The sequence below is a fragment of the Ixodes scapularis genome, unplaced genomic scaffold (genome assembly GCF_016920785.2).
Source record: "Ixodes scapularis isolate PalLabHiFi unplaced genomic scaffold, ASM1692078v2 PGA_scaffold1__304_contigs__length_218370807, whole genome shotgun sequence".
Classification (NCBI taxonomy): domain Eukaryota; kingdom Metazoa; phylum Arthropoda; class Arachnida; order Ixodida; family Ixodidae; genus Ixodes; species Ixodes scapularis.
The window spans coordinates 66,425,596-66,450,545 of NW_024609846.1; the positions used below are offsets into that span (position 1 = coordinate 66,425,596).

Genomic DNA, 24,950 nt, shown 5'->3' on the forward strand with positions numbered 1-24,950 from the left:
TTCATAAAAATGTTTATTTGCAGAATAACATTATTTAATAAATGCATCTCACTAGAGCGAAGGTGTTGCTCTATTTACGAGATCAAATGTGCGTACTATCTACGATCAGTGTTCGTTGTCTGTATAATTTAGAACATGCCTCTGAAGTTAGGAGGATTGCTTTCTGCGATCCTTCCATACATCTACATTAAAATGGCGTCTTGACGAAGCTCAATTTAATTATTTTTACGTAACAGAGTGAGGCGGTATGTGATAACACTGGGATATTTTATTTCAATTCTATAGATTTCACGTTCGGGCTTTTCAATTACTTATACACACGTCTGTTATGTAATGCTTGTAACGCCCAAACCGACCGCAGCTCACGGTACCATCTTATTGAACCAATCCAGGAGTGCCTAGATGTGCGTCGTCACAGCGGCCATTGTCTTTTTTCGTTTGCTATCACCAACTAAACAATCACGCACTGTGAATTCGACGACATTTTGCGCTTTCTTTCTTTTTGTGATTGGTCAAGCCGGTGATACTCACAAAGACAACGAGCGCTGTGACGATGCAGTTCTGGTGCTGCTTGATCGGCCTCGTCGCTTTGTAGCGTCGGCTGCGATCTAACTTCAGGTAACACTGGGGTGACACTGATTGTAGTACCGGTCCAATATGGTTGTCCAAGAACTAAGAAATGTAGCTGGTCAGATTGGACGGGCATGGCTTTCAGGTTCTTGCATCACGGATCAGGCATATGTTTAACGGAAACGTGACGTCTTGCAGCCTCAGAGAGGATGACATGCTCAACGGTTCGAGCACGTCATCATTCTCTCTAGAGGCCCGTACGCACAATTGCGTTCGCTTACGAACGAGTTTTTGTGACTCTTACGACGAGAACCCACAGCGGCATGCTGGTGCCATCTATGAGGTGTCCCTAGAACTGCATCTCACTAGAGCGAAGGTGTTGCTCTATTTACGAGATCAAATGTGCGTACTATCTACGATCAGTGTTCGTTGTAAACTTTGCCCCCCCCCCCCCCCCCCCAAAGCGGTTTAAATAAAAAAAAAAAGTCATGCGCGAATAAAGAAGGAATTTTTCTATGGGTGGACCCGTAAGGAATGCGTTAGCTTGACCGTTGGGAAACGCCACACACGTCCCCCTCTGGGAAGCGCTAAAGCTGATCGTTTCATTTTTCTGCTTTGGTTTTCTTGTTCGACTTTCTATTTTACTTGCTCTATTTGTTGCCGGTTCTTTTTGGCTTTGTTTCGGGTTTAGTGTTAGCGTTTCCCAAAGCGGTACGTGTATGGCGTATCCCAAGGCTCATGCTAACGTATTCTCTAAAACTCCACCAATGCATCTTCGTTTAATTTTTTTTTTCCCGGCGAAGCGAGTTCGCCGAGTTCGCCGAGCCCGTTTCGCCCCCAGTCTCTGTCACACGCAGACCCGCGTCGGGTTGCCGCTTTTTGAGCCCCGTTTCGGCCAGCCGAACTATGCGCTCCTTCCGCGCCTCAGTCTCGTTCTCCCACCTCGCACGATTAGCAGCGGCATCCGCTGTCTAACGCTGCTTTGGTTGTTCTCCGGTTCCCTGCGCGCGCATTGGTTTCCGCCTCATGAAGTCGCCTCCTCCTCGTCTCGCCGCGACGCGCTGGCATTGGCTTCCGCCCCATTACGTCGCCTCCCTCTTGCCTTTGTTCTCCACTAATCTGCTCTCATCTACGCGGCGCGCTTCCAGTTACATGTACTGTTTTGTCCGCAGACGAACGCCGTCAGCTTTTTCCTGTCACGTTAGTACTAATGCTAGCGCATTAAAACGAAGCTGAAAAATGTATTTCGAAAAATGATATAGTGGTTGATTCTAGCGTAGTTTTATCCCATGAATCTGAAGATCACGTTCGTTTTCCAGGAAGATGCTACTAAAAGTGAGAAAGACGAAAAACCTAAGACCTGTCGTAACGACATAAGAGGATATTTTGGCCGTCAAGCACGTGTCGCTGAGGACTACACGTGCAATTGCAAGCTTGCTAGGTATTAGCGCGGAGATATCTTGGTGGCGACTTCTAATGGCTTCCATCCCTGACGTCACGACTGCGATTTGCCTCGCCGTGACGTCAGCAGTTGTTACCCTGGCTACTTACCACCAGGTGCGACGACGAGTTCGATGGTATGTTCAAAAAGCACAGTGGAAGCTAGGAACCATCGCAACCGGAACTACCACGGTCAAAGTGGACAATCTGACAATGCTCATATGCCCATGGTCTTGCCAATCGTGGAAAGCTGACCGCAGCAACACTTTAGGTCGCGCACATCGCTAATATTCCCCCGCACTCGTACAAGTCGTGAAATCCTTTTCCGCTCTTTTTAAAAATAGCAAGAATGCGCGTGCATAGTTTTGACAGCCACTAAAAATGCGCGAGAGTAGAAATCCCGATAACTCCACTTGTGACGTCACGCTCCGGAAAGAAGGACCTTCAGTGCTACTTTGAAAATGATTTTCTAAAAACTCCATGCACAGAAATTAAAAAAAAAAAAAAAAGATTTTGATATTCGTGACTTTGGGGGACAGATTCAGACGACTTAAGTGTGTGCCTTTAAATAGGAAACCGCTTCAGCTTCCACTTAGAAAAGAAATAGACGGAAATACCGAGTGTTCCACCGCTACGCAGTAGATGGCGCAACTGTGGTCTCCTGTCGTAAGAGATCCCAATACGATTTAAGCAGCTCGGTCGAAAGCGGTCGGAAGTGAGTGAACCCAAGCTTAAAGGAGCCATGAAACAATGTTTTTACTTTCACTAAATATTTTCACCCCCTTACGTTAATAACACAATAAACTTGCCTTAGTTTTTCTCTCTTGTCAATGGGAGGCGCCGAAAAAAAAAATAGAAATATGAGCATCGTTCATCCCCTCAATTCAGAGCCAGAACAAGCGGCCACGTGGCCTGGTGCCTATCCTGTGCAGTCAACGTTAATCATACCCACGCCTCGGGGTTGGCAATGTAGAAAGCGCGTGCTGAGGTCCAGCCAGTTTTAGAGTTCGGATATTCTAATCACCGCAGTGCCTGGACACGAGCCACTAGCCGAGTGTCCGCCGAGGCGTTGATTGTTACGTGCTAAAGTAGAGTGCTCACGCAGGTTTTGTGCCCAATGCATGAGCCGCGCTCGAGTGTTGTCAGGCGGATGATTTTGATGCCACAATTTGTGGTAGGGTTGCCGAGCTACATGCCCATCCAGGAGGAACAACACGAAGCCGGGATTTCCAAAACACGAAACTACATTTATTAGAGTAACAAGAATGGGTTGTTGGTACTAAAGTATAACATTGCCGTAGCGTTCGACCTACTCGCCTCATTGACCTCGGTCCGTCTCCCACTGTTCTGTGAGCGTGTCGTCCTTTTATAGGCTCTCGCGCCTATTCCTCGTGCGATACTATACGCTTCGGACTGTGTCCTTTTTGGGTGGTCGGCAGCGCCCCTAGGCGTGGTGGCAGACCCTCGCTCCCACATTAGCGTTTGGCATACCAATGGCTATCTTCGTGGTCGTCGTCGGAAGGGGGTCGTCGCAGAAGGTGTGGACGGCGACGCAGTATGAGCGCTATGGCGCGCTCCAGGTCGCGGTTGTCCTTTGTGGCTGCTCCCGGCATCGCCGGCGGAGGCAGTTTCCGGTGCCTCTGGAACGTCTTGCCCACTGGCCGCTGTTCCGTGGGGTGGGTCTGAACGGTTGCCGCCCTTGGTGACAGGGACCACCACGTGTCCTAGGACGCTGGCGTCCCGATGATCGGGATTTGTTTTGGCATTGACCGGGATCCATCTCATTGTGTCAGAACAAGACATTGCCATTGGTTAATTTTAGGTGTAACCACTGGCTCTCTAATGCCTAAAAAACGATCTGGGGTGGGCACGCAATGGCACAATATTCCTCCCCCCCCCCCCCCCCCCCCCGCCCTCAGAAAGGGCATCAGATCCGTGGGATAATACACAAGGAACAACCCTCGAAACTCGAAAGAAAGAAAAAGTGTAATCTTGTCCACCGCTCTATAACTTCTCTCTCAGCCGTCACTGACGTCGCAGGTTGTACCACCTGTGTGGCGGCGAGGGGGGTTTCTGGACCGGGCCGGCCGTCGGCATCGGTCCGATTCTGCAATAAACGATCTTCCGGGATGTGGAATTGTTTAAAGTCGGTGACATCAGTTGGTCCTGTGTACTCACCACTGGAATGGTGAATTAGTGTGTACGTAAGCAGAGAAAGCTTTTTACTTATACGAAATAGACCATCCCACCTGTTGGCCAGTGAGGCCGTGAAGCCTTTTGCCGCGTCACTCAGGGGGTGAGTACGCCTGAGAACCAAGTCTCCCACCTCGAACTGCAGGTCTCGGCGCCCCTGGTTGTACTGGTGGGACTGCTGCAGTCTTTATTCTTTATTCTTTATTCAGAGATTACCGCGCAGTGCCCGAGGGCGTTACAGCAATGTTGAAAAAAACACATCTTCACTTTCACTGCACACTTGCAGCTCCGACAGCCCATTCCACTCTCGTATCGTTTTAACAAAAAAAGAGTTGGCGTACATGCTCGTCCTTGCGCGGAACTCTCTAATTTTGAAAGCATGATCGTTCCGTTTAGAAATATAATATGGTTCTTTTAAGTACGTTCCACTGTTAATTCCAGTTTATTTTTAAATATCAAAAACAGAAACTTTAAACACAATTTTTTACGGCGGGCTGAGAGAGGTTCCAAATTCAGTTCAGTCTTCATTTGAGTACAGCTCTCTCTCCGCCCGTACCGTCCCAGAACAAACCTAGCAGCTCTATTTTGTATTTTTTCAAGTTTCTCTATTAATGTTTTTTGTTCCGGGTCCCAGACGGCACAGGCATATTCCAAAATTGGCCTAACACATGTTAAATGCGCTGTTTCCTTTAAGTTAGGGAGTGAACATTTCAGGGTTCGTTGAATAAAGTTCAGCGCCCTGCCAGCCTTTACAATCACGTCATCCACATGTGAATTCCACGAACAGTCAGTTGAAAACGTGACACTTAAGTATTTATACTTGGAGCCCTTGTTTACTATATTGTTATTTATATAATATTGGGTTTCAATTTTCTTCTTCTTTTTAGTAAAACATAAATGCACACACTTTTTGAGATTTAAAGTCATTTTCCAAGTAGAGCACCAAGTAGTAATGCATTCTAAATCTATTTGTAACTGGGTGGCATCATCTTTGTTACTAATTTTTCTGTACAACACACAATCATCGGCAAACAACCGAACACAAGATGAAATGCCCAAGGAAATATCATTGATATATATTAGGAACAAAAGCGGCCCTAAGACAGAGCCCTGTGGGACTCCCAATGTAACATTAACGTATGTCGAACTTTTACCATTCACTAATACACACTGACAACGCTCTAGCAAATAATTTTCAATCCATCTTAGTATACCGTTAAGTCTATATTTAACATCTTAAGTTTATTTAGCAGAAGTGAATGCGAAACAGTATCGAAAGCCTTACGAAAATCTAGGAATATACAATCTGTTTGGCCTCCCTCATCAACATCAGATGACAAGTCATGATAAAATTCGACAAGTTGCGTGGTGAAAGATAAGCCTTTACGGAAACCGCGCTGTTGTTTAGATAATATATCGTTTTTTGTCATATGATTTATTATTTCAGTGTATAAAATATGTTCTATGACCTTGCATGAGATGGAGGTTAATGAAATAGGCCTGTAGTTTTCGACATTTTTCCTAGAACCACCTTTGTGAATAGGGACTATGTGAGCGGTCTTCCAGTCGTTTGGCAAGAGACCCACAGATAGCGACATCGCATAAATTAAATAAAGATAGACTGAAATCGGATGAGCACAGCGCTTAAGCACGCGAGGAGATATGCCATCTGGGCCATTACGCTTAGTTTCGTCGATACTCTTTAGTAGCATTTCGATACCACTCACGCTTAGTTCTACTGGCTGCATTATTTAGACAGTGCTCACGGGTGAAAAACAATTACAGTCGTATTTGGGTAAGAAAACAGATTGAAAGTAATTATTTAGACACGAAGCTTTTTCTGCATCATCTACAATTACCTGCTCATTATAGCTAATTTCGTTTATTCCTGCAAAATTGGTGCCGCATCCCTTTAAGCATTGCCAAAATATTTTAGAATTCGTTTTCATCCTATCATTTAGTCTACAAAAATAATTTTCCTTGGCACTTTTTATATTCAACTTGTATTCCCGAGTTACCTCAGCAAGTTTCTCTAAGTGGTTGTCACTTTTTTTTTTTAAATCTAACAAGCGCTGGCCTACGTTTTTTAATTATTCCAAGGACACGTGAAGTCACCCATGGTTTTTTTCGTTTTTTAAGCATTGCCGAATCTACGCTTGGGATATACTTATTCGTAAGTTCAAGTAACTTCTTTTTAAAAAAAGTGAAAGCTGCTTACAACTCCCTGTAACGCCGAATTAGAGCGATGATGTCATCACTGACGTCACTGATGACGTCATCAGTGACGATGACGATGCGGGTACCGATGACGTCATTAGTGACGTCACTGATGACTTCACCAGTGATGATGACGATGACGATGCGAATGTCAGTGACATCATCAGTGACGTCGCTGATGACGTCATCAGTGATGATGACGATGACGATGCGGATGTCGGTAACGTCATCAGTGATGATTACGATGACGATGCGGATGCCGGCGACGTCATCAGTGATGATGACGATGACGATGCGGATGTCGGTAACGTCATCAGTGACGATGACGATGACGATGCGGATGCCGGTGACGTCATCAGTGATGATGACGATGACGATGTGGATGCCGGTGACGTCATCAGTGATGATGACGATGACGATGTGGATGCCGGTGACGTCATCAGTGATGATGACGTCATCAGTGATGATGACGATGACGATGTGGATGCCGGTGACGTCATCAGTGACGATGACGTCATTGGGGGGTCACGCGACATCGGCGGGGGTCACGTGACCTCAGGGGAGTCACGTGACTTCGGGGGGTCACGTGACCTCGGGGGGGTCACGTGCCCCCCACGAGGTCACGTGACCCCGGTGGGGGGCTCGCGCGGTGCATTATGGGACATTTCCCATGATGCACCGGGGTCACGTGACCTCGGGGGGGTCACGTGCCCCCCACGAGGTCACGTGACCCCGGTGGGGGGCTCGCGCGGTGCATTATGGGACATTTCCCATGATGCACCGCGCGGTTACGCCTACGCCGACGCCGACGCCGACGGCGACGCCGCTCAAGCCGGAAACGGGCCCCTAAGAGCTGCGCTCTAAAAGTGAAAGACGTTTACCACTCCCTGTGACGCCGAATTGGAGCGCAGCTCTTGAGGAGGAGGAGGGGAGGGTACTGAGGACCATGTGTTCTCGGGGGGGGGGGGGGGTCAGGTGACCCACCCCCGAGGGCACGTGACCTTGGTGGGGTCAAGTGGGGGCAAACACGTGCCCCCTCAGAGGTCACGTTACCTCGGGAGGGGGTCACGTGACCTCGGGGTGTCACGTGACTCCCCAGGTCACGTGACCCCCCGGGTCACGTGACCAAAATTTTTCCGCCAGATTTAGCGGGGAAATATTTTCCGCTAGATTTAGCGGGGAAAGTTTTCCGCTAGATTTAGCGGGGAAATTTTTTCCGCTAGATTTAGCGGGGAAATTTTTTCTGCTAGATTTAGCGGGGAAATTCTTTCCGCTAGATTTAGCGGGGAAATTTTTTCCGCTAGATTTAGCGGGGAAATTTTTCCGCTAGATTTAGCGGGGAAATTTTTTCCGTTAGATTTAGCGGGGAAATTTTTTCCGCTAGATTTAGCGGGGAAATTTTTTCCGCTAGATTTGACGGGGAAATTTTTCCGCTAGATTTAGCGGGGAAATTTTTCCGCTAGATCTAGCGGGGAAATTTTTTCCGCTTAGCGGGGAGTTTTCCGCTAGATTTAGCGGGAAAATTTTTTCCGCTAGATTTGACGGGGAAATTTTCCCGCTAGATTTAGCGGGGAAATTTTTTCCGCTAGATTTAGCGGGGAAATTTTTCCGCTAGATTTAGCGGGGAAATTTTTTCCGCTAGATTTAGCGGGGAAATTTTCCGCTAGATTTAGCGGGGAAATTTACCCAGAATGCACCGCGCGGTTACGCCGACGGCGACGCCGACGGCGACGCCAACGGCGACGGCGACGGCGACGGCGACGCCGCTCAAGCCGGAAACGGGCGCCTAAGAGCTGCGCTCTAAAACCGAACATAATGCGTGGATATCATAATCCTCAGACAGACACTCAAAAACAGGTAAGTGGTCAAGAAGTTCACTGGAAATACTACTGTAATCACCTTTCTCAAAGAAAAGGACTCTTCTTGATGCACACGACTTCGACTGATTAGTTTTAGTGTTTAGGCTTACAACGATCGCGAGATGATCACTAATACCCGGAATGACGTCTACCGAACTAACGAGATTTGGTGAGCTACAAAAAAAGAGGTCTAAATTATGATTATCCCGAGTTGGCTCTTTCACGTACTGTAACAATCCGAAAGTGTCTGCTATACTTTTCATTTCAAGGTTGACGCGGCTATTAACCTTGTTTACAAAAGTGCCGTCTTGCCAGTCAAGGTCTGGCAAGTTACAATCTCCCGCTAGCAAAATAGTTTGGTCAGAGGCCTCGGAGACAGTATCGTACAGTAGCTGCAATGTGCCGACATCCGAGTTTGGTGGTCGGTAAAACGCCCCAACAACACATGAAGAATGATCAGTTAAAATGACTCTGCACCAGATTGACTCGACGGCGTCGTGACCAAGATCGAGTACAGATGACGTTAGTGAAGAATGAATTAGCAAAAAGACCCCTCCACCGAGGCGGGGCCTATCTTTCCGATAAGCAATAAATTCCTTCGGAAATACTTCACCATCGCTGATAGAGGGATTCAGCCAAGATTCAGTCCCAAACACAATATCAGCCTTGACGGACGCAATTAATCCTGCAAATTCATCGACTTTATTTACTACACTTCTGCAATTTACAAGAATAGCAACTAAATCAAGACGAACTGTTTCCTTTTTTTTTAGTGGGGCGTCAATGTTTTGGGACAGGAACAACTTCCTCTTTTTCTTTGTCCCAAGTGAACACCTTACCATTAACAATTAGTTTGTCAAAATTTAATTTTACCTGATTGTCTCTATCTGCCTTTTTAATTTTTGCAAATTCCCATAGTCGCCTGCGGATGTCTCGAGTTTCGGGTGAGTAGCCCTGGTCTACGCTGTAGGTTGTACCCTTAAACTTTTTTGCGTTCGATATAATGTCCTGCTTTTCTTTGTAAGACGCAAAATTTACAATAATCGGCCTTTTTTTCTCGTGACTGTAACGACCAATTCGATGCGCCCTTTGTACCGATGTCAATTCGATACCCAGGCTGGTTTTACAAATGCACTCGATTATTTTTTCGGATTGATCCCACGTTTCTGAGCGGTTGTCCTCTACACCATAGAAAACAAGATTTTGTCGGCGACTTCTATTTTCCAAGTCTACGCCCTTGTCTTTCAAGTCCTTAACTTGTTGGGCTAAATATCTGATAGAATTAGCTTGTTCAGATACCAGTTTGTTAACGGCTTCGACCTGTCCCTCTGCGACTTCAAGTTTATTGTTTATTTTGGCTATCATAGTTTCGTGCTTGGTGAACCTGTTTTCTATAGAGTCGTTTTTTTCATAATGTCTGCCTGACCACTCTGTAGACTTTTCAGTAAATCTACTTTTACAGAAGTAAGAGGACCCGGATTTAGTTGTATATCCCCGGATAGCAACAACAAAATAATCAGGTATAGTACGCGGTTTGCGAAGAGGAGAAATCGTCTGCGCGACAATTGCACATTGGTTCGCCTACAACAATTGGTACCGACACTTGGCATGGGAGGAGCCGGCAACGTACAGAGCAGCTTTCGAACATGAATAGGGTAGTAGTAACTAACCTGCATCAGTAACAGTGACATGAGCTGCATGTCGGCAAGCGTGCCGGCTCCGAATCCCATGAAGCCATTGTGCCGCGCGTCTATATAGCCTCCGTTGTGGTCGCACGGTTTCTCGAAGACCGGCAGAGCGCCATCGTCGAACGGCTTATCCGAGGGGAGCTTGCAATCGGTGATGACTGGCAGTCCGATAACGCTGATGCCCGTCGACACGTGCCATCCAGTTGTCGTACTCGTAGAAGCATCGGGAAGGTACGGGGCTGCTGTTGTTTCGTTGCCCACGCCGAGCAAGACAGTCGTTCTGAGCACGAAGAAAACCTGCATCAGTAACAGTGACATGAGCTGTATGTCGGCAAGCGTGCCGGCTCCGAATCCCACGAAGCCATTGTGCCGCGCGTCTATATAGCCTCCGTTGTGGTCACATGGTTCCTCGAAGACCGGTAGAGCGCCATTGTCGAACGGCTTACCCGAGGGGAGCTTGCAATCGGTGATGACTGGCAGTCCGATAACGCTGATGCCCGTCGACACGTGCCATCCAGTTGTCGTACTCGTAGAAGCATCGGGAAGGTACGGGGCTGCTGTTGTTTCGTTGCCCACGCCGAGCAAGACAGTCGTTCCGAGCACGAAGAAAACCTGCATCAGTAACAGTGACATGAGCTGCATGTCGGCAAGCGTGCCGGCTCCGAATCCCACGAAGCCATTGTGCCGCGCGTCTATATAGCCTCCGTTGTGGTCGCATGGTTCCTCGAAGACCGGCAGAGCGCCATCGTCGAACGGCTTATCCGAGGGGAGCTTGCAATCGGTGATGACTGGCAGTCCGATAACGCTGATGCCCGTCGACACGTACCATCCAGTTGTCGTACTCGTAGAAGCATCGGGAAGGTACGGGGCCGCTGTTGTTTCGTTGCCCACGCCGAGCAAGACAGTCGTTCCGAGCACGAAGAAAACCTGCATCAGTAACAGTGACATGAGCTGGATGTCGGCAAGCGTGTCGGCTCCGAATCCCCAAGTCTGCCAACATCAGGGATCACCCGGGCTTCCTTGAGGTTGATAGTGAGACGCTTTTGTCGGTCGTCTTCGAACTTTCTGTAGTTGCGGTCCTGTGCCCTGGGCTCTGCCGAACTGAGAGTTTTAGTGAGGAAAAGCAAGCTCTGCCAAAATTGAGCTGGGCAGGGGTAAGCCTGTTTGACGGGTTCACCGTGGTGCGGGTGGCGAAGGCCATTTCTGGGAGCTTCGCATCCCAGTCTTTGTGACGCTACAAGCATCATTTTAAAGTTTCGGTTTACTCTTTGGGTTATATCTGCCTGTGGATGATACGGCAAAATCCGTTTATGCTGGATTCCCAAAACCGCGCATGCATCCACGAACACTTTGCTCGTAAAATATGACGCATTATCTGAAATTAGGCTTGCCGGGAAGCCAAAACGTGTGAAAACTTGAAGGAGGCAGTCCCATATTTACTGCGAGTCCAACTTTCGTAAAAGGGAGCAGCTCCACCCGTTTGGTGAAATGGTCTGTTACTAAAAACAAGTACTGCTTTCCGCGCGAGCTACGAGAAAATGGACCCATGACGCCACAGCAACAAATCTGTCAAGGGCTCTGACTCGCGATCGGCTGCATGAGACCTGGGGGTTGATAACCACGGGGCTTCGCTTTCTGACATGAGGGGCAACTGCGCATGTACCTCAGTACATCTTGCCGCATGCCGGGCCACGTCGCAATCTGGAACAACGTATCGTAAGTTTTGCTCCCACTGCTGTGTCCGGCTAGGGCTGAGTTGTGCATCTATCTGAAGAAAGACTTGCGTAACTTCCAAGGTATCATTGGTCAAAACGCAGGGATGTAGCGAAACAGGAGTTCATCACTGCTCAGTACGTGAGGGTCAAACTGTTCATCACCCTTTTTGAAGACTGGGCTGGACGCTGCCAGCCAGGCTGTCACATGTTGGCATAACCCATCGTCGCGCGGGGCCTTGAGAAGATCGTTTTATGAGACCAATGTTCCCAAACGGTGAGTCAGGTAGTTATTGTGCTGTATTAACGACTGCAACCAGACCTGGAACTTCCTGCACGTGCTCCTAAGGAAAGGGGGCGCGGGAAAATGTATCAGCAATCTGGTTTGTAGCACCCGGAATGTACACAATAGCGTATTCGTATTGTTGTAGCATAAGTGCCCAACGAGTGAGGCGACAAGCGGGGTTCTGAAGTCTTTTCAGCCATGACAACGCTAAATGATCACATTTAGTTTGCAATGTTGCCGCCATTCAAATACTAGTCAAATCGCTTTAACGCATACGCTATGGCTAAGCAATCTCTTTTTGTATCACTGTAGTTACGCTGTGCGGAATTGAGGGTCTGACTTGCGAAAGCAACTGGCTGAACTAAACGGTCATGTTCCTGCAGTAGAACAGCTCCGACGCCGCAATCGCTTGCATCTGTCTGCAAGGTTGGTTTAGGTCAGGAAGGTGGAGACACGCGTTCTCTCGCACTGCCTTTGATAAGGCTATGAACGTGCTTTGTTGCTGTTCGCTCCAACACCATTTGACACCTTTCAAAGAAGGTGATTAAGCGGCTGAGAAATCCCGGAGCAGTATGGAATGAAATGCTTATCAAACGCAATCATTACGAGATATCGCTGTAAACTTTTCACGTCATGGGGGCACAGGTACTCAGCGGCACGCCCCGTTCCAACGAAGAAAAACTGCGCGCACTAATTAGTGCGCGCAGTTTTTCTTCGTTGAGAAGGAGCGTGCCGCTGTCGACAACAAATCCGCGAAGGTTAATTTTGGGCTCGGCCAATTGAGCCTTCCCCGGATTAACTGTTTGGCCCGCGTTCCGCATCCGCTCGAGCACGATAGTCAAATGTTCAAAATGCTCCTCGAATGTACGCTAGAAAACACCAACGTCATTCATGTATGCCATCGCGAACTCGTACTTTGCGTTTCCGAGCACAACGTCTATCAAGCGCTGAAAGCTCGCTGGCGAGTTGGACAAGCCAAATTGCAAGCTGGTGAACTCGTACAGCCCTCTGTGGCAAATGAAGGCGATTTTCTGCACGTCTAACGGATGCACCTTAATCTGAAAGAATTCAGGGCTGCAATTCAACGTAATGAGCACTGTCGCGTTACCGAGCGCGTACATTATAGAAGAAATGCTGGGAAAGGGTAACTATACCGTACTAACACTTCGTTAAGCCGTCTGTAACCTACGCAGAGTCTGGCAGTTCCATATTTTTTCAGAGCGAGAACGACAGGAAATGCCCAAGAGCTCATCGACTCACGCCCTGCACCAGTGTCCAGCATCTCCTGAAGGGCCACGACCAGGACTTCTCTTTTGTGCACGCTGATGGGGCGTAAATTGCACCTCCAAGGCGGTGCGTTACCGGTTTCAATCCGACGCAGCAGGATGTCCGTCTTTCCTGGTCACTCCGTGAACATCGGAGAGAACAGCCGCAGGACGTCCTCCAGCTGTCTCATTTGTAGGTCTGTGCCAGGACACTTGCGCAGGGTGTCCGAGATTTCGGATGGTAGGTCAGCTGCAGGTGTCAAGGAGTGGGCTGGGAGGGTTGGGCAGGGAGGGTTGGGCCAGTGATGCAGTTCTCTCTTCTGGTGAACGGAGACATGTCCGCCTGGTTTCCCAGACGATAAGCGCAACCAGGGAAGTCAAGCGCCATGCTTACGCCTGCAATAAAATTTTGACCTCAGATCACGGGTACGGCGAGTCCAGGGAGATACTGAAAGCGCTGACTCCGCTTCTTCTCATTAAATGAAATTTTAAGCCTTGCGGCTCCGCCCGCCGTTATTTTTGGACCAGAGGCTAACCGCAGACGTGTGTGTGCCGAACGAAAGTTTTTTTTTTTTTTTTTTTTTGCACAGTTCATACGCGGCGTCCCTTATAAACGAGACATCAGCCCCGGTATTCAAAAGCGCGGCAAGAGGAAAACCGAGCAAAGTGATGATCATGCGTGCTCGATCATTTCGCTGTTGGCCTGAATTCGACATACCGATGGAACAAGTGACGCTGCGTGCATGATACCGGCTGTGATACTGTCCATCAGCGGCTCTGCAGTGGGGCTCATCGGCGCCGGCCGTAAAACTTTCCCCGTTTGGTTGCCACGTGACCACCCGCAGTTTCACGGCCCATAAGCGCACGAGGGCTGACCGGGTTTCCACATTCCTCCCGCTCACTTCCATCCCTTCCGCCATTGGTTTCGTTCGGCCTCGGGTTTGTACTCGGGCACTCTCTTTAGAAGTGGCCGCGCTGTGCACAGTTGTGGCATTGGTCCAAATACTTGTTTGAGTCCCCTGCACAAAGGCGCTCTTCAGACATCCTGCAGTGGCCCCGCATTGAACCAAAACTGGAGCGCCTCCGGCGGCTTTGATTGGGCATTCTGTGCCTGTCCCGTGGAGGCCTTGGCGCCGGGATTGCCTCGGGGCCCTGCCAAGCAAATGCGGGTTCGAGACAGTTTGCGGCCAAGGGCGGTGGAAGATAGCATTTCTGAGCGAGGAAGATTTTCTCTGTGCTGCGGGAATGCTGGTCTAGCTCTTCAATGGTCTAAAAGCTGCAGCCGTGTAGGTACACGTGGTACTTTGGGTGACATTGTCCGAGAACGTGAGCTATAATCTCCGACTCGAAGGCATTAGGTTGCGCTCTTCGTACGAGTTCCTGTAATGCGCAAACATATTGAACCAGGCTTTCGTTCGGATGTTGCGTTCGGGACTCGTGTTTTCTCAAGGTTTGTAACTCGTAACCAGATGGCAGGAGCTCTGCTAGGAATTGCCGCTCGAACTCCGCTAGGCTGGTGGATGTAGGTTGCAGCCTTAACCAGAACGCCGCTCTAGACTGTAGAGCGAGTGGGAGTATTCGGCTTATTCCGAGGGATTCCGAGGCTCCTGAGGCGGCTTTGAAGGCGTCGAGCTCACCCAGAAAGTCGGCAATTGACTTGGCGTCGTTATAGCCGGAGTAGACCGGCACCGCCAGCTGGGGACGCAGCTCCGGCTTAAGTGACTGCTGCACGGTGAGATGATCTGTGACCACATCACACATGGCTGCCACCTTCAGTAGCAATTCGGCTTGCGCATCCGCCGAGCCTGCTCCTGGGTCCACGCTTGCTGCAGGCTTTTTGCCATCCTTCGCCTCATCCTTCGCCTCGGACCGTAGTGTCGGACACATGGCGGGAAATAACAGAAACGCCAAGCAGACAAGAAAAAAAAAAAAAACCCGCATCTCCACGTTGTGAGTGATGTTGATCGGGGCGAAGCTCTGGTGGTGCTTGTCTGCGTTGACGCCGAGCCGCAGCATACCGAGCCTTTAGTTCGTTTTCAGCCATGTCACGCTTCAGTCAAATGCTCAAATGCGTATATAACCACGTTCCATACCACACATTCTCTTTCTGACATGGATGAAAACGAACGAAAGGCTCGGCATGCTGCGGCTCACCGTCTACGCAGACAAGCACCACCAGAGCTTCGCCCCAACCACGGCCACTCGATTAGGACTGCCCTTGGGAGCGGCCTGCCGTATGCCTCACTCCGCCGGTTAGAGCGATAGTTCTACTTTTCCCCCCGCAGGCGCCAGCCGTGGCGCTCGTTATCGGTGAGAGATAGAGTTCCTTTCGGGGGAGCATATCTCGCGCTTTTAGCCGCGCGGGCTAAAAGCGCGAGATAGTTGCTTCGAAGGAAGCCCCGGCGGCTGCATGAGCGCTCGTGCAGTGAGTGCTCCAGTCAAGGCAGTAAAGGCTAGCCGCTCGCGCTAGCACAGCCTTCGCGGTTAGTCCATGCTAAGGTAAGACGAAATATAGTGAGAGAGGAGCAGTACGCCCGGCCAGATGTGGCTATTTATATTTTTTTTTCGTGAAGGCGCAAGTCTCAATTGAAACGAATGCCAGATTGCATGAATGATGTGACAAATCTGTGTAGAATAAAAGCACATGATTCTTTCTGCGAAAAGCTCACTCAGCTGCAGGCTGCGCGTTAAAGCTCCATCTGCTGGCAGTATGAGCAAATTGTCTTTTTCTTGTTCCCGTAACTGTTGCCCCGTTTCTATTACCACTGTAATATAGGAGTTATAGTTGGATATAGCAAAGCCGTATGATTTCCGGATTTAACTGACGCTCGAGCACGCGCGAGCTGTGCCATTTATTCATCTGTGGAGGACAATATAAAATCTGATTCCGCTAGCATAACTTCAGCAATATGAACTTTATTGTTCACAAAAAACAGAACAAGGGAGTCATATAGCTCACAAGCGGAGTACCTTTGGGGAACGGTTCCGCGAAAGCCTCAATATATTCTCTAGTGGGCTGTTTAGGTCACCAGCCCAGTTTGCCAAAAAAGGTCTGAGGAGTTTTCTGAGAAAGAGCTCGCAGAGCTCTTCGCTGTGGTAGGGGCCTCGGCAGGTAACACACCACATCAGTGGGCAGTCCATAAGGTGTGAAAGCACAGCGCTCGAGAGGACCTTGCAAATCCTTCCACAACCACGAATCTCTGCCGACTGTAGAGCCCTCTCGACAAAGGTGCAGGCGAGCTTGCACAGCCAGACAGCTTCAGGTCGTGGATAGCTGAGTCCTCCTTGGTCAAGGCTAAACATGGACTGATATGCTCCGTCATGTGATGCATTTCCCTTAAGTTGCGCTTGGATTCAGGACACGTCACCTGCAAGGTTTAGCGGGTTCTACACATTAGCCTTCCTTGCTTTCACTGAGAAATTCTTATTGCTTTGCTAGGTTGAATGTTTCAGCTAATTACCTCGAAATTACGACAATTTCTACAAATAAAAATGGTCACCTTTTGTTCGCAAACGAATGCCAAGTAGCCAGCCATGTAAGTCAGCGGTGCGAACTCAAGTTCGGAAGAGACTTTATTGTACTTCATCAACTGCAGGATTTCCTCAGAACTTGAACGCGCATTTACATTTCCGGCAGCTTCCAAAATGCCAACACAAGCCCCACACGCAAGCGCAGAGTGACACTACGATATTTTTGCCGAGCACAGCGGTGCATAGGTGGGAGGAAAGCGAGTTTTTCTGCCTTCTGCAACCGCTGCAGCGCCTCAGTATCGGCGAAGCCAATGACAGGCAGATATTAGACCGCGCTGCCCCCTCCGCTATGCGTTCCGCAACGAAGAAGTTGCTACTGCGCCTGCGCGCCGATAGCTTTCACTGTGGAGTTCCCGCTATCGTAGCGGGTTGCGGACGGCCTTGCGGGACGGCGAGAACGATCTACGAAAAAACCTTATTTTATCTGGGTAGCGGAGCAAGAGTTGTGGCGCCTTATGTTGTACCGCAGCGAAGGCTGGAAGCGCGAGCTCATAGCGTTGACAGCTGCCCTTAGTGCACGAGAGCTTGTGGCGCCGAGATCTGCCCCAGAGCAAGTAGCTCGTAGGGGGATCGGTGGCCGAGTGGTCTAGCGCACACCAGCTCGGAGCACGTGGAGCGAAAGCTCGCGCTGCAGAACCCAGGGATCCTGGGTTCGAGCCCCACCCCTGCCCGTTTCGATCTGGATGAGCATCGTACCGGCGTGCAGTCGTGTATCACTACTGCGTGATGCACGTTAAAGACCCCAGGCTAGCGGCTGTACCGCACTGGCTAAATTTCTCATCTACTGCTGGGAGACTCGTCGCCCCTGTGAGGCAGACCAAGTTCTAGGCTGTATAAACACACACGCAACCCAATTTTTTAAAGTAGCTCGCGCTTACAGCCTTTCCTGCGGTACAACATAAAGCGAAACAGTATAGCTTTCAGCTCACAAGACAGCTCACCGATGTGCAGCGCCCCCACGGAAAATGGGAGAAGCTCTCCTCTCACGCGCGCTCTTTTGTTTTCGGAAAGACATCGGCAGGCCGCCCCAACAGGGGGGATCGAGTGGCCGTGCCCCAACGAACATCATTCACCACGTGGAGATGCAATTTCTTTTTTTTCCCTACACGAGGACGGGAGCACGTGCTCGTGTGCTCGTGAGCACGTGAGCGCGTGAGCTCACGAGCAGGAACACCAGACGGCAGACGGACAAACGGACATGGCTAGCCCCTAAACGCCCATTCACATTGAGGAAACACGGCGGAAACATGAACAAAACATGTTTCTCAACAGTCGGGAAACATGTCGGCTGTCGGCTCTGTTTTCCGACAACCCTGTCACATTGAGGAAACAGCAACACAACATGGACGACAGCGACAATGTTGTCTCGATGTGACAGCTTTTGGCAACGGAAACCTCGACAACTTGTGTCGGACGACATGTGTTGCCCATTCCGGTGGCTGAGCGAATTTTTTCCAGCAACACGGCAACATCTATATTTTTCTGTACAGATAGTCGCACGAGAATACTTCAATAATTGACAACTAGCCCTTTCACACTGCGGAAACAGTCGTAGAACGCTGTCCTTCAACACGAGGAAAACACGTTTTCGGGGACCCTGTCACATTGCGGAAAAGGCAACAGTCCGGAAACATGTTGCTGTCGCTCGAAAACCATGTTTCCCAACTTGTTCTCCGACATGTGGGGAACATCCTGTTACACCGGGAAAGCGTGTTGGAAGAACACAAATTGCCTCCTCTCCTGCGCGCTGCCTCCCTCTCTCTCTCTCGCCCTCGTCTGCCCGGCCGGCTCGGCTAAGCTACAAGCGCGAGCTCCGGGCTTTCAGCATCCCTGCCAAGCGCGCACGCTCGTGCAGTGCAAGCACTGTTCTGGGCCAGATGCTCGCGCTTGTAGCATCGGCTGCGTCTGGACCGAAGCTGAAACGAAGTGTAGGCGGCTAGGCTCAGATCCGCTGGCTCCGCTCGCCCCTTGAATCGTTGCCATTTTGGATCGCCGTCTCATCGCCGTCGCTCTACCGTATCGATTCATCAGCCTCGCGAACCATTTCGTGTTTTCTGGATTTGGCGGTTGCGTTCTGCTACAGGGCTAAACCCTTGCAGGATGGCATACGCGCCGGCCACAGCAGCAGCTTTTGCTTTGGTGCTTCTTTGTGCCATCGATTCAGATGATTCTGACGATCAGCTGCCGCCGCGCAAGAAGCCGCGTTCAAAATGAACCAGCGAGTGGCTCGCAAGCGTGCAACAACAAGGTGCCTATTAGAATTTGATGCGGAAGCTGGCTCTGGAAGATTCCGAGGCCTACCGGCGTTGGATTCGGACGGACACGGGCTGCTTTGAGGATCTCCTAGCAAGGGTGAAATCGCGCATCGAAAAAAGGAACACAAATTTCCGGCTACGTGTCCCGGCTGGAGAGCGACTGGCCATCACGTTGCGGTACCTTGTTACGGGTAAGTGTCAGCCCTGCATTTGTGTGCACGTTTCTGCATCATTATGAGATAAGTGTACGTCTTCATAACCTAGCTGAGCGACGCCTTGCAACTTTACAGGGAAAAATCCCCCATTGAAAATCTTTGTTACACGCAGGCACCAATTTTTCCTGTTGGTTTGAGGTAAACGACCCATTCTTGCCACTCATACGTCAGAACAAATTCTCTATCTCACCATCTCTGTGGCGTAAATGTTCGGTTTCGGCCTTAGGAGCGCAAAGGGTGGGATCAAAGTTCAAACCCTGGGCACTCCCTTCCCCAACGAGTCATTGGGGCATCGCACATAGCCTGTGTTGCTTTTTCACGTAAAACCCCAATATTTCCCTTTTTTTCTCCAATTCTACCTTGCTATCTTGCAGTTATTCACTGATTACAAAAACGAGGGAACACATATTTAGCCAAGCTGTACTGGTCCCTTCACTGTGTCTTCAACTGTTTTCAGGGGACAGCCAGATGTCACTCCAGTTTCATTTCCGGAGAGGACACAACAGCATTTCCACCATCGTGCACGAGGTCTGCCTAGCCATCTACAGTGCTCTGAAGGATGACTTCCTGGAGGTAATAACGATACGACATAATCAAACTTCCAAGTAATAAGAGTGGAATCCACACACTGGTTACAGCATGCAAACAAACGCGGATGGAGGGAAGAACTGAACAGGACAAGCGCTGGACTTCAACTGAACGATTAATGAAGGAAAACCAACAAGAAAAAATGCCAAATCACCAGACCGTCACTAATCAACACGTGCTCAAAAAAGCTATTTCTTTTTCATGTAAATATATCGAGATTTGACTGATGCATTGGGAACCTGCCTTTCCAATCTCATAGGCTTCCAGCAGTTCGCGTGCAATCCTATTGGCTGTCCTCCCCAAAACCGTGATGCTTTGAGATTTAGGCACACACAAGCAGGTGACGCAGTGAACAGGAAGGTGGCCTCCCGAGGTTGAGCGCAGCAAAAGTGCGTGCTCATCTGCCCGTTCATTGACACATCGGCCAATATGGCCGATGTATGCACGACCGCAGCTTAATGGGATACGATAAATACCCCCAACTGGCGCACTCGACGTACCTGTCCAGTTCTTTCCTCCGTCCGCGTTTCTTGGTGCTCTGTATCTAGTTTGTAATGATGAACCAACTTGCATCGCCACATTGGAACTCACAGTGAAAAAAACATAACCAGGTCTCTTCATCTCCGTCCCAGTGTGTTCCAGGCTTTCATTTACTAGAGATCTGGGATAATAATTCTCAAATTCGGGAACAGACCTTAGTTTTTTGTTTGTTTTTTCAAATTTCTTGTTATGCTGCGAGATTGAAAATGGCATTCGAGAATTTTGTTGGTGTCTGGCCCAATTTGATGCTGAGTGACGATCACAAATTAATCTAAATAGGAACAAACTCTTAGCCAAAGACAAGTCTCGTGGGGATAGTGTGATTGCCTGTATACAAACATACATACCCTGTGCCCAGTGGCTGCGAACTTGAGCACCTCTGCTCCGACCTGAAGCCACCAGCAGTACCGACATATAGAGAGTATTTATAAAGGTGTCGCGAACCTCGTGGGTTTCAAGTTTCTGTTTTGAAAATCCTTGCTCAGGCTCGAACTCCCAAAGTTGCAACTTCGGGATTAAAACGAAGATCTAGTTTTCTACTTTTGAGTTTGGTTCTAGTTTTGGAAATCTCAATTTTCAAATCTATGGTCCCGCGCAAAGTTCAAAAAGTTCTAATACTGCAGAGATCGAAGCTCTAAAGTTTTCAGAACATAAGACGATACATTTATTTTCCAATTTCCAGTTTAATAGTGGTTTCATTGATCTTACTATAAATGACCTAAATTACAGCTAGTTTTAAAATAAAAGTAGCATTCACTGCATAACTTTATACACTAATGACTATCATTGGAAGAAAAAAAAACTGTACAGGATTGGTTGTTGCACTTGATATCATAACTCGAAGAGCCAGAAAACCAGAGGAAAGCATAGTGTATACCATATGTATACAATAAATGTAGTAGCAAAACAACCTCTCCGGCATATGAGTGTGGTGCAGCAAGGTTGCGGTCATGTAGAGAAGCATTACGCCTAGCAACTGTCATACTGCACCGCACAAGGAACTTGGGTAGGGCTGTAAATTCGAGTGCAAAAATCTTGCATATTTCAGCCTCAGGCCGGTCGGAGGCCGTAGAGAGAAGAGTGTGGCACAGGCGTTAGTGCACCTCAGAATCAAGCTCCTGGTTGCTTATTCGGGGATGGAATCTTGCTTGCTTGGCATCAGTCTGCGTTCTAGAATGTATTGTTTTCATATTGAGGAAATGCGAGCACTCCAGGAGTTGCGAGATCCAGCTAGCGGAAAAGCGCTATGACAAAGTCATACTGATGCTGGTGCCAGATACCATAATGTTTGCACGGATAGTGCTTGCAATTAGAGAATTGTGAGTGGCAAGAGTGCGTTCGTATTGGTTCTTGGCTGCAGCCGACTGCAATTCAGTGCTACAGTGGGCATAGGCCCCACAGCATGGTGCACCCACACCTGGCACCTAATGCATTACACTCGAATGGAAATTTGTGAATGGGCTTTTATGTGGCAGCTGGTGTGGAACACACCTGTGTTAAATCTGGAAACAACTTATTGCAGGTACCCAGCACTCGTACTGAATGGAAACAGATCGCAGAGAAGTACGAAGATCTCTGGCAGTTCCCTGACTGCGTTGGGGCGTTAGATGGGAAACATGTTGCCCCGATGCCACCTCACGACTCCGGAGCTCAGTTCCGGAACTACAAGGGCTTTTTTAGCATTGTGTTGATGGCACTGGTGGATGCGGACCTGAACTTCGTCTTTGTGGATGTGGGCCGCAATGGCCGAATGAACGACAGTGGCATCTGGGGTGCCTGCAAGCTCAAAGAGGCACTGGAGAAGGAGCCAACCATCCTTCCTGATGCTCAAGTGCTTCCACGATCAACACAAGCAGCACCCTATGTGATTGTGGGGGATGAAGGTTTTGGCCTGAAGCCTTACCTAATGAGGCCACACCCTGCTGCAGAGCTCACTACAGAGAAGCGGTTGTTCAACTACAGGTAGGGGGTCCATGCAGTACATAGTGTATTTGTCACTTCGAATTGTATTTTTTTTTTAATATCCCGCCTGGTTATTCCCAGGCTTACTGCAAATGCAGTTTGTTGTGCACGCTATTGGGAGAACACATACCATTCGGAGTTTTCAAACAGGACAAACGTACGAGGTGTACAAATCTAGTTTAAAACTTTTAGTATGGATATTTAGGTCAGCATAGGATGGTAGAGAAGTGTACAGAAATATGTGAATATGCATGTTATGTTGTGGCAGCAAGAAGAACAGTCCTTGGAGATTATGCCAAAGCTTGAAGCCATATACATTAACTTGACTCACGCATTTCACATCATTTTTAATTAAAGCTTATTGCGGTACTGCTTTTCCTATAGCTGACAAATAAGACCAAGATTCACATATAAGGCAACATCAGTGACCAATTTCGTAGATATAGAAAAGCATACCAGCATACTCCACTGTATTTGATAATATCTTGTTATCATTGCAATTTATTTCAGGCTGTCACGTGCTCGACGCACATCGGAGAACGCATTTGGCGTGTTCGCCAATCGATGGCAGATATATAGGTCTCCCTTGCGTCATGATCCCGAGCGAGCCACCGACATTGTGCTGGCCACTGTGGCACTCCACAACTTTCTCCGGTCGAAAAGGACGACGCGACAGCTCTACACTCCTTCAGAGAGCTTGGATGTCGAGGACATCCTGACCGGTGAGCATGTAGTGTACCACCCTTGCATCATGTAAATGGCCCTTACTTTGAAAATCTGCTTAAGCTTTAACTATGGCTAGAGCTACAGTAGTTCACGTTTAAAGAGCCTAATAGTTTCCTCTGTAAAGTTACAGGCGAAAGCAATGCAAATATATCCTGACTGTTTTTAATGCCATTTTCATTTCGAAAGTTCCAAAGCAAAAGCACTTACTCACTTAGGTTTTTAGGAGCAGAACTCATGCACAGTCTGCAGTTATCTAGTCTAGGGTGTATCATGACATGGTCCAATGGTCAGACATCTTACATGTTGGTACCTACGTACTGGCCGAGAAATCCAGCGGCACACTATATTGTCACACATGATGACAAAAGAAACAATACATAAACATAATTAAATAAACGTTAAATGGGGGCGAACTGTGTCCAAGAGCAAATAACTAAGCCGGAAGACAGAAGAAAATAATAGAGCGCCGCGGGAGTCAATGTCGGCGTGATAGCAGAGTCGAGCTCTGGCAAAGAACTGACTACCACATCAACGTGCCGCAGCCCCCATAGGGTAGTTATGTTCGCGATAGCATAGGAGGGCCGTCGCTTATGATGAGAACGCAATAGTGACCTGCTAAATTTGATCTATCACCAACATGAAATGTAGTGAAAGAAACTGAGACTAAACATGCCATGTCTTTCAATTAGCTACTCCTTGTTTACCAATGTGAAGCTGGTTTCGCTATAGTCAATCATTCTTGGCCTGACCACGGGACGGATTCTTAGTACAAACTTTGCAGCTTTAATTTCCCCAAGAACTCTTTCTAATCTCTCTACGAAACTTATAGCAGGTGAATGACGGCCCAGACAAGGTCCGGTATGCTCCCGATGAGGTAAAAGCACAGAGTAGAGAACAATCGTCTGGTTACTGGCAGCTTCCATTTTGGCGACCTGCTAAAATAATTGTTAGATGCTTCCGCTGCCTGAGCAGAAAAGTGCGAGTCACACTGGTAATTGTGAGAAATCAGTTACTAGTGAGGGTCGATAAAGGTTGGTAGTAATAAAGAGGGACCAGGCTCATGAACGCATTGAATTGAAATGTGCGTGCTTCAACAATATTTTTGATGAACTACAGGGAATGTGCGCAGTGGCTCATGGAGACAGGGTGTGAGCCCAGCTGGAGCAATGCGGCAGTTCCGGAGAGGTGGGAGAAACTGCAGTGACTATGCCAAGGCAGTGCGGAACCTCTACACAAACTACTTCGTCAACGAGGGACAAGTGAGGTGGCAGTGGCAAATGATCACTTAAACAGGTACTACACGGAATCAATGTGCTGTGTCTGGAAGTAACTGCATTTATTATACCAGCTCGTAAGTATCACTTGGATTATATATATGGTTGTACTAAAAGCAGGAAACTTTACACGGACAATTAACAGCTGAAGACAATATCTTAAAAATTGTTCACAAGACTTGCTAACGATAAAAACCTTTGTTGGCTGTGCTCTGGGTGTTGTTTCTTGCTGTAATTTTCCTGTGCTAGCCTGTGTCAATCTCTTTCTGCCCCTGGTTTCTAAACAATACACCAGCTCACCTGTTCTGCCATTTGATATTGGACTTCTTGCTCCACCCGGCACCACTCATTATTGGTTTGTCGGAGTTGTCAGTAAGCCCCATGCTTGATTGACGTTATGTGGGCACTCGGTGCCTAGAGTGTATCACTAAAGTATGGCGGAATCAAATATTTGGTATAGCAGCTCGAAGTGCATGACACACTTTATAGAAGTAATTTGACAGTCTTTTTTTAATAAGTTACTTCCACATGGTGAACTAAACCCTGAGACACTGCGGAAAAAACAAGTATTACTAAGGAGAGGAAGAACAGAAGTCTGTTGCGACTTTTCTCCCACTCTTTCGTCGCCC

At 48.5% G+C, this 24,950-nt stretch overlaps 1 protein-coding gene across 1 annotated transcript in view; it reads left to right on the plus strand.

Annotated features, from left to right (window-relative positions):
- The window catches only part of LOC115316675, a 101,744-nt gene extending 77,408 nt beyond the window's left edge, over positions 1–24,336 (plus strand). The window contains exons 5-7 of the mRNA XM_042290213.1: positions 21,882–22,321; positions 22,832–23,043; positions 24,164–24,336. Of these exons, the coding sequence (XP_042146147.1) occupies positions 21,882–22,321; positions 22,832–23,043; positions 24,164–24,336 (825 nt within the window). The remainder of the gene's footprint in view (positions 1–21,881; positions 22,322–22,831; positions 23,044–24,163) is intronic.
- The last annotated feature ends 614 nt before the right edge of the window (positions 24,337–24,950 follow it).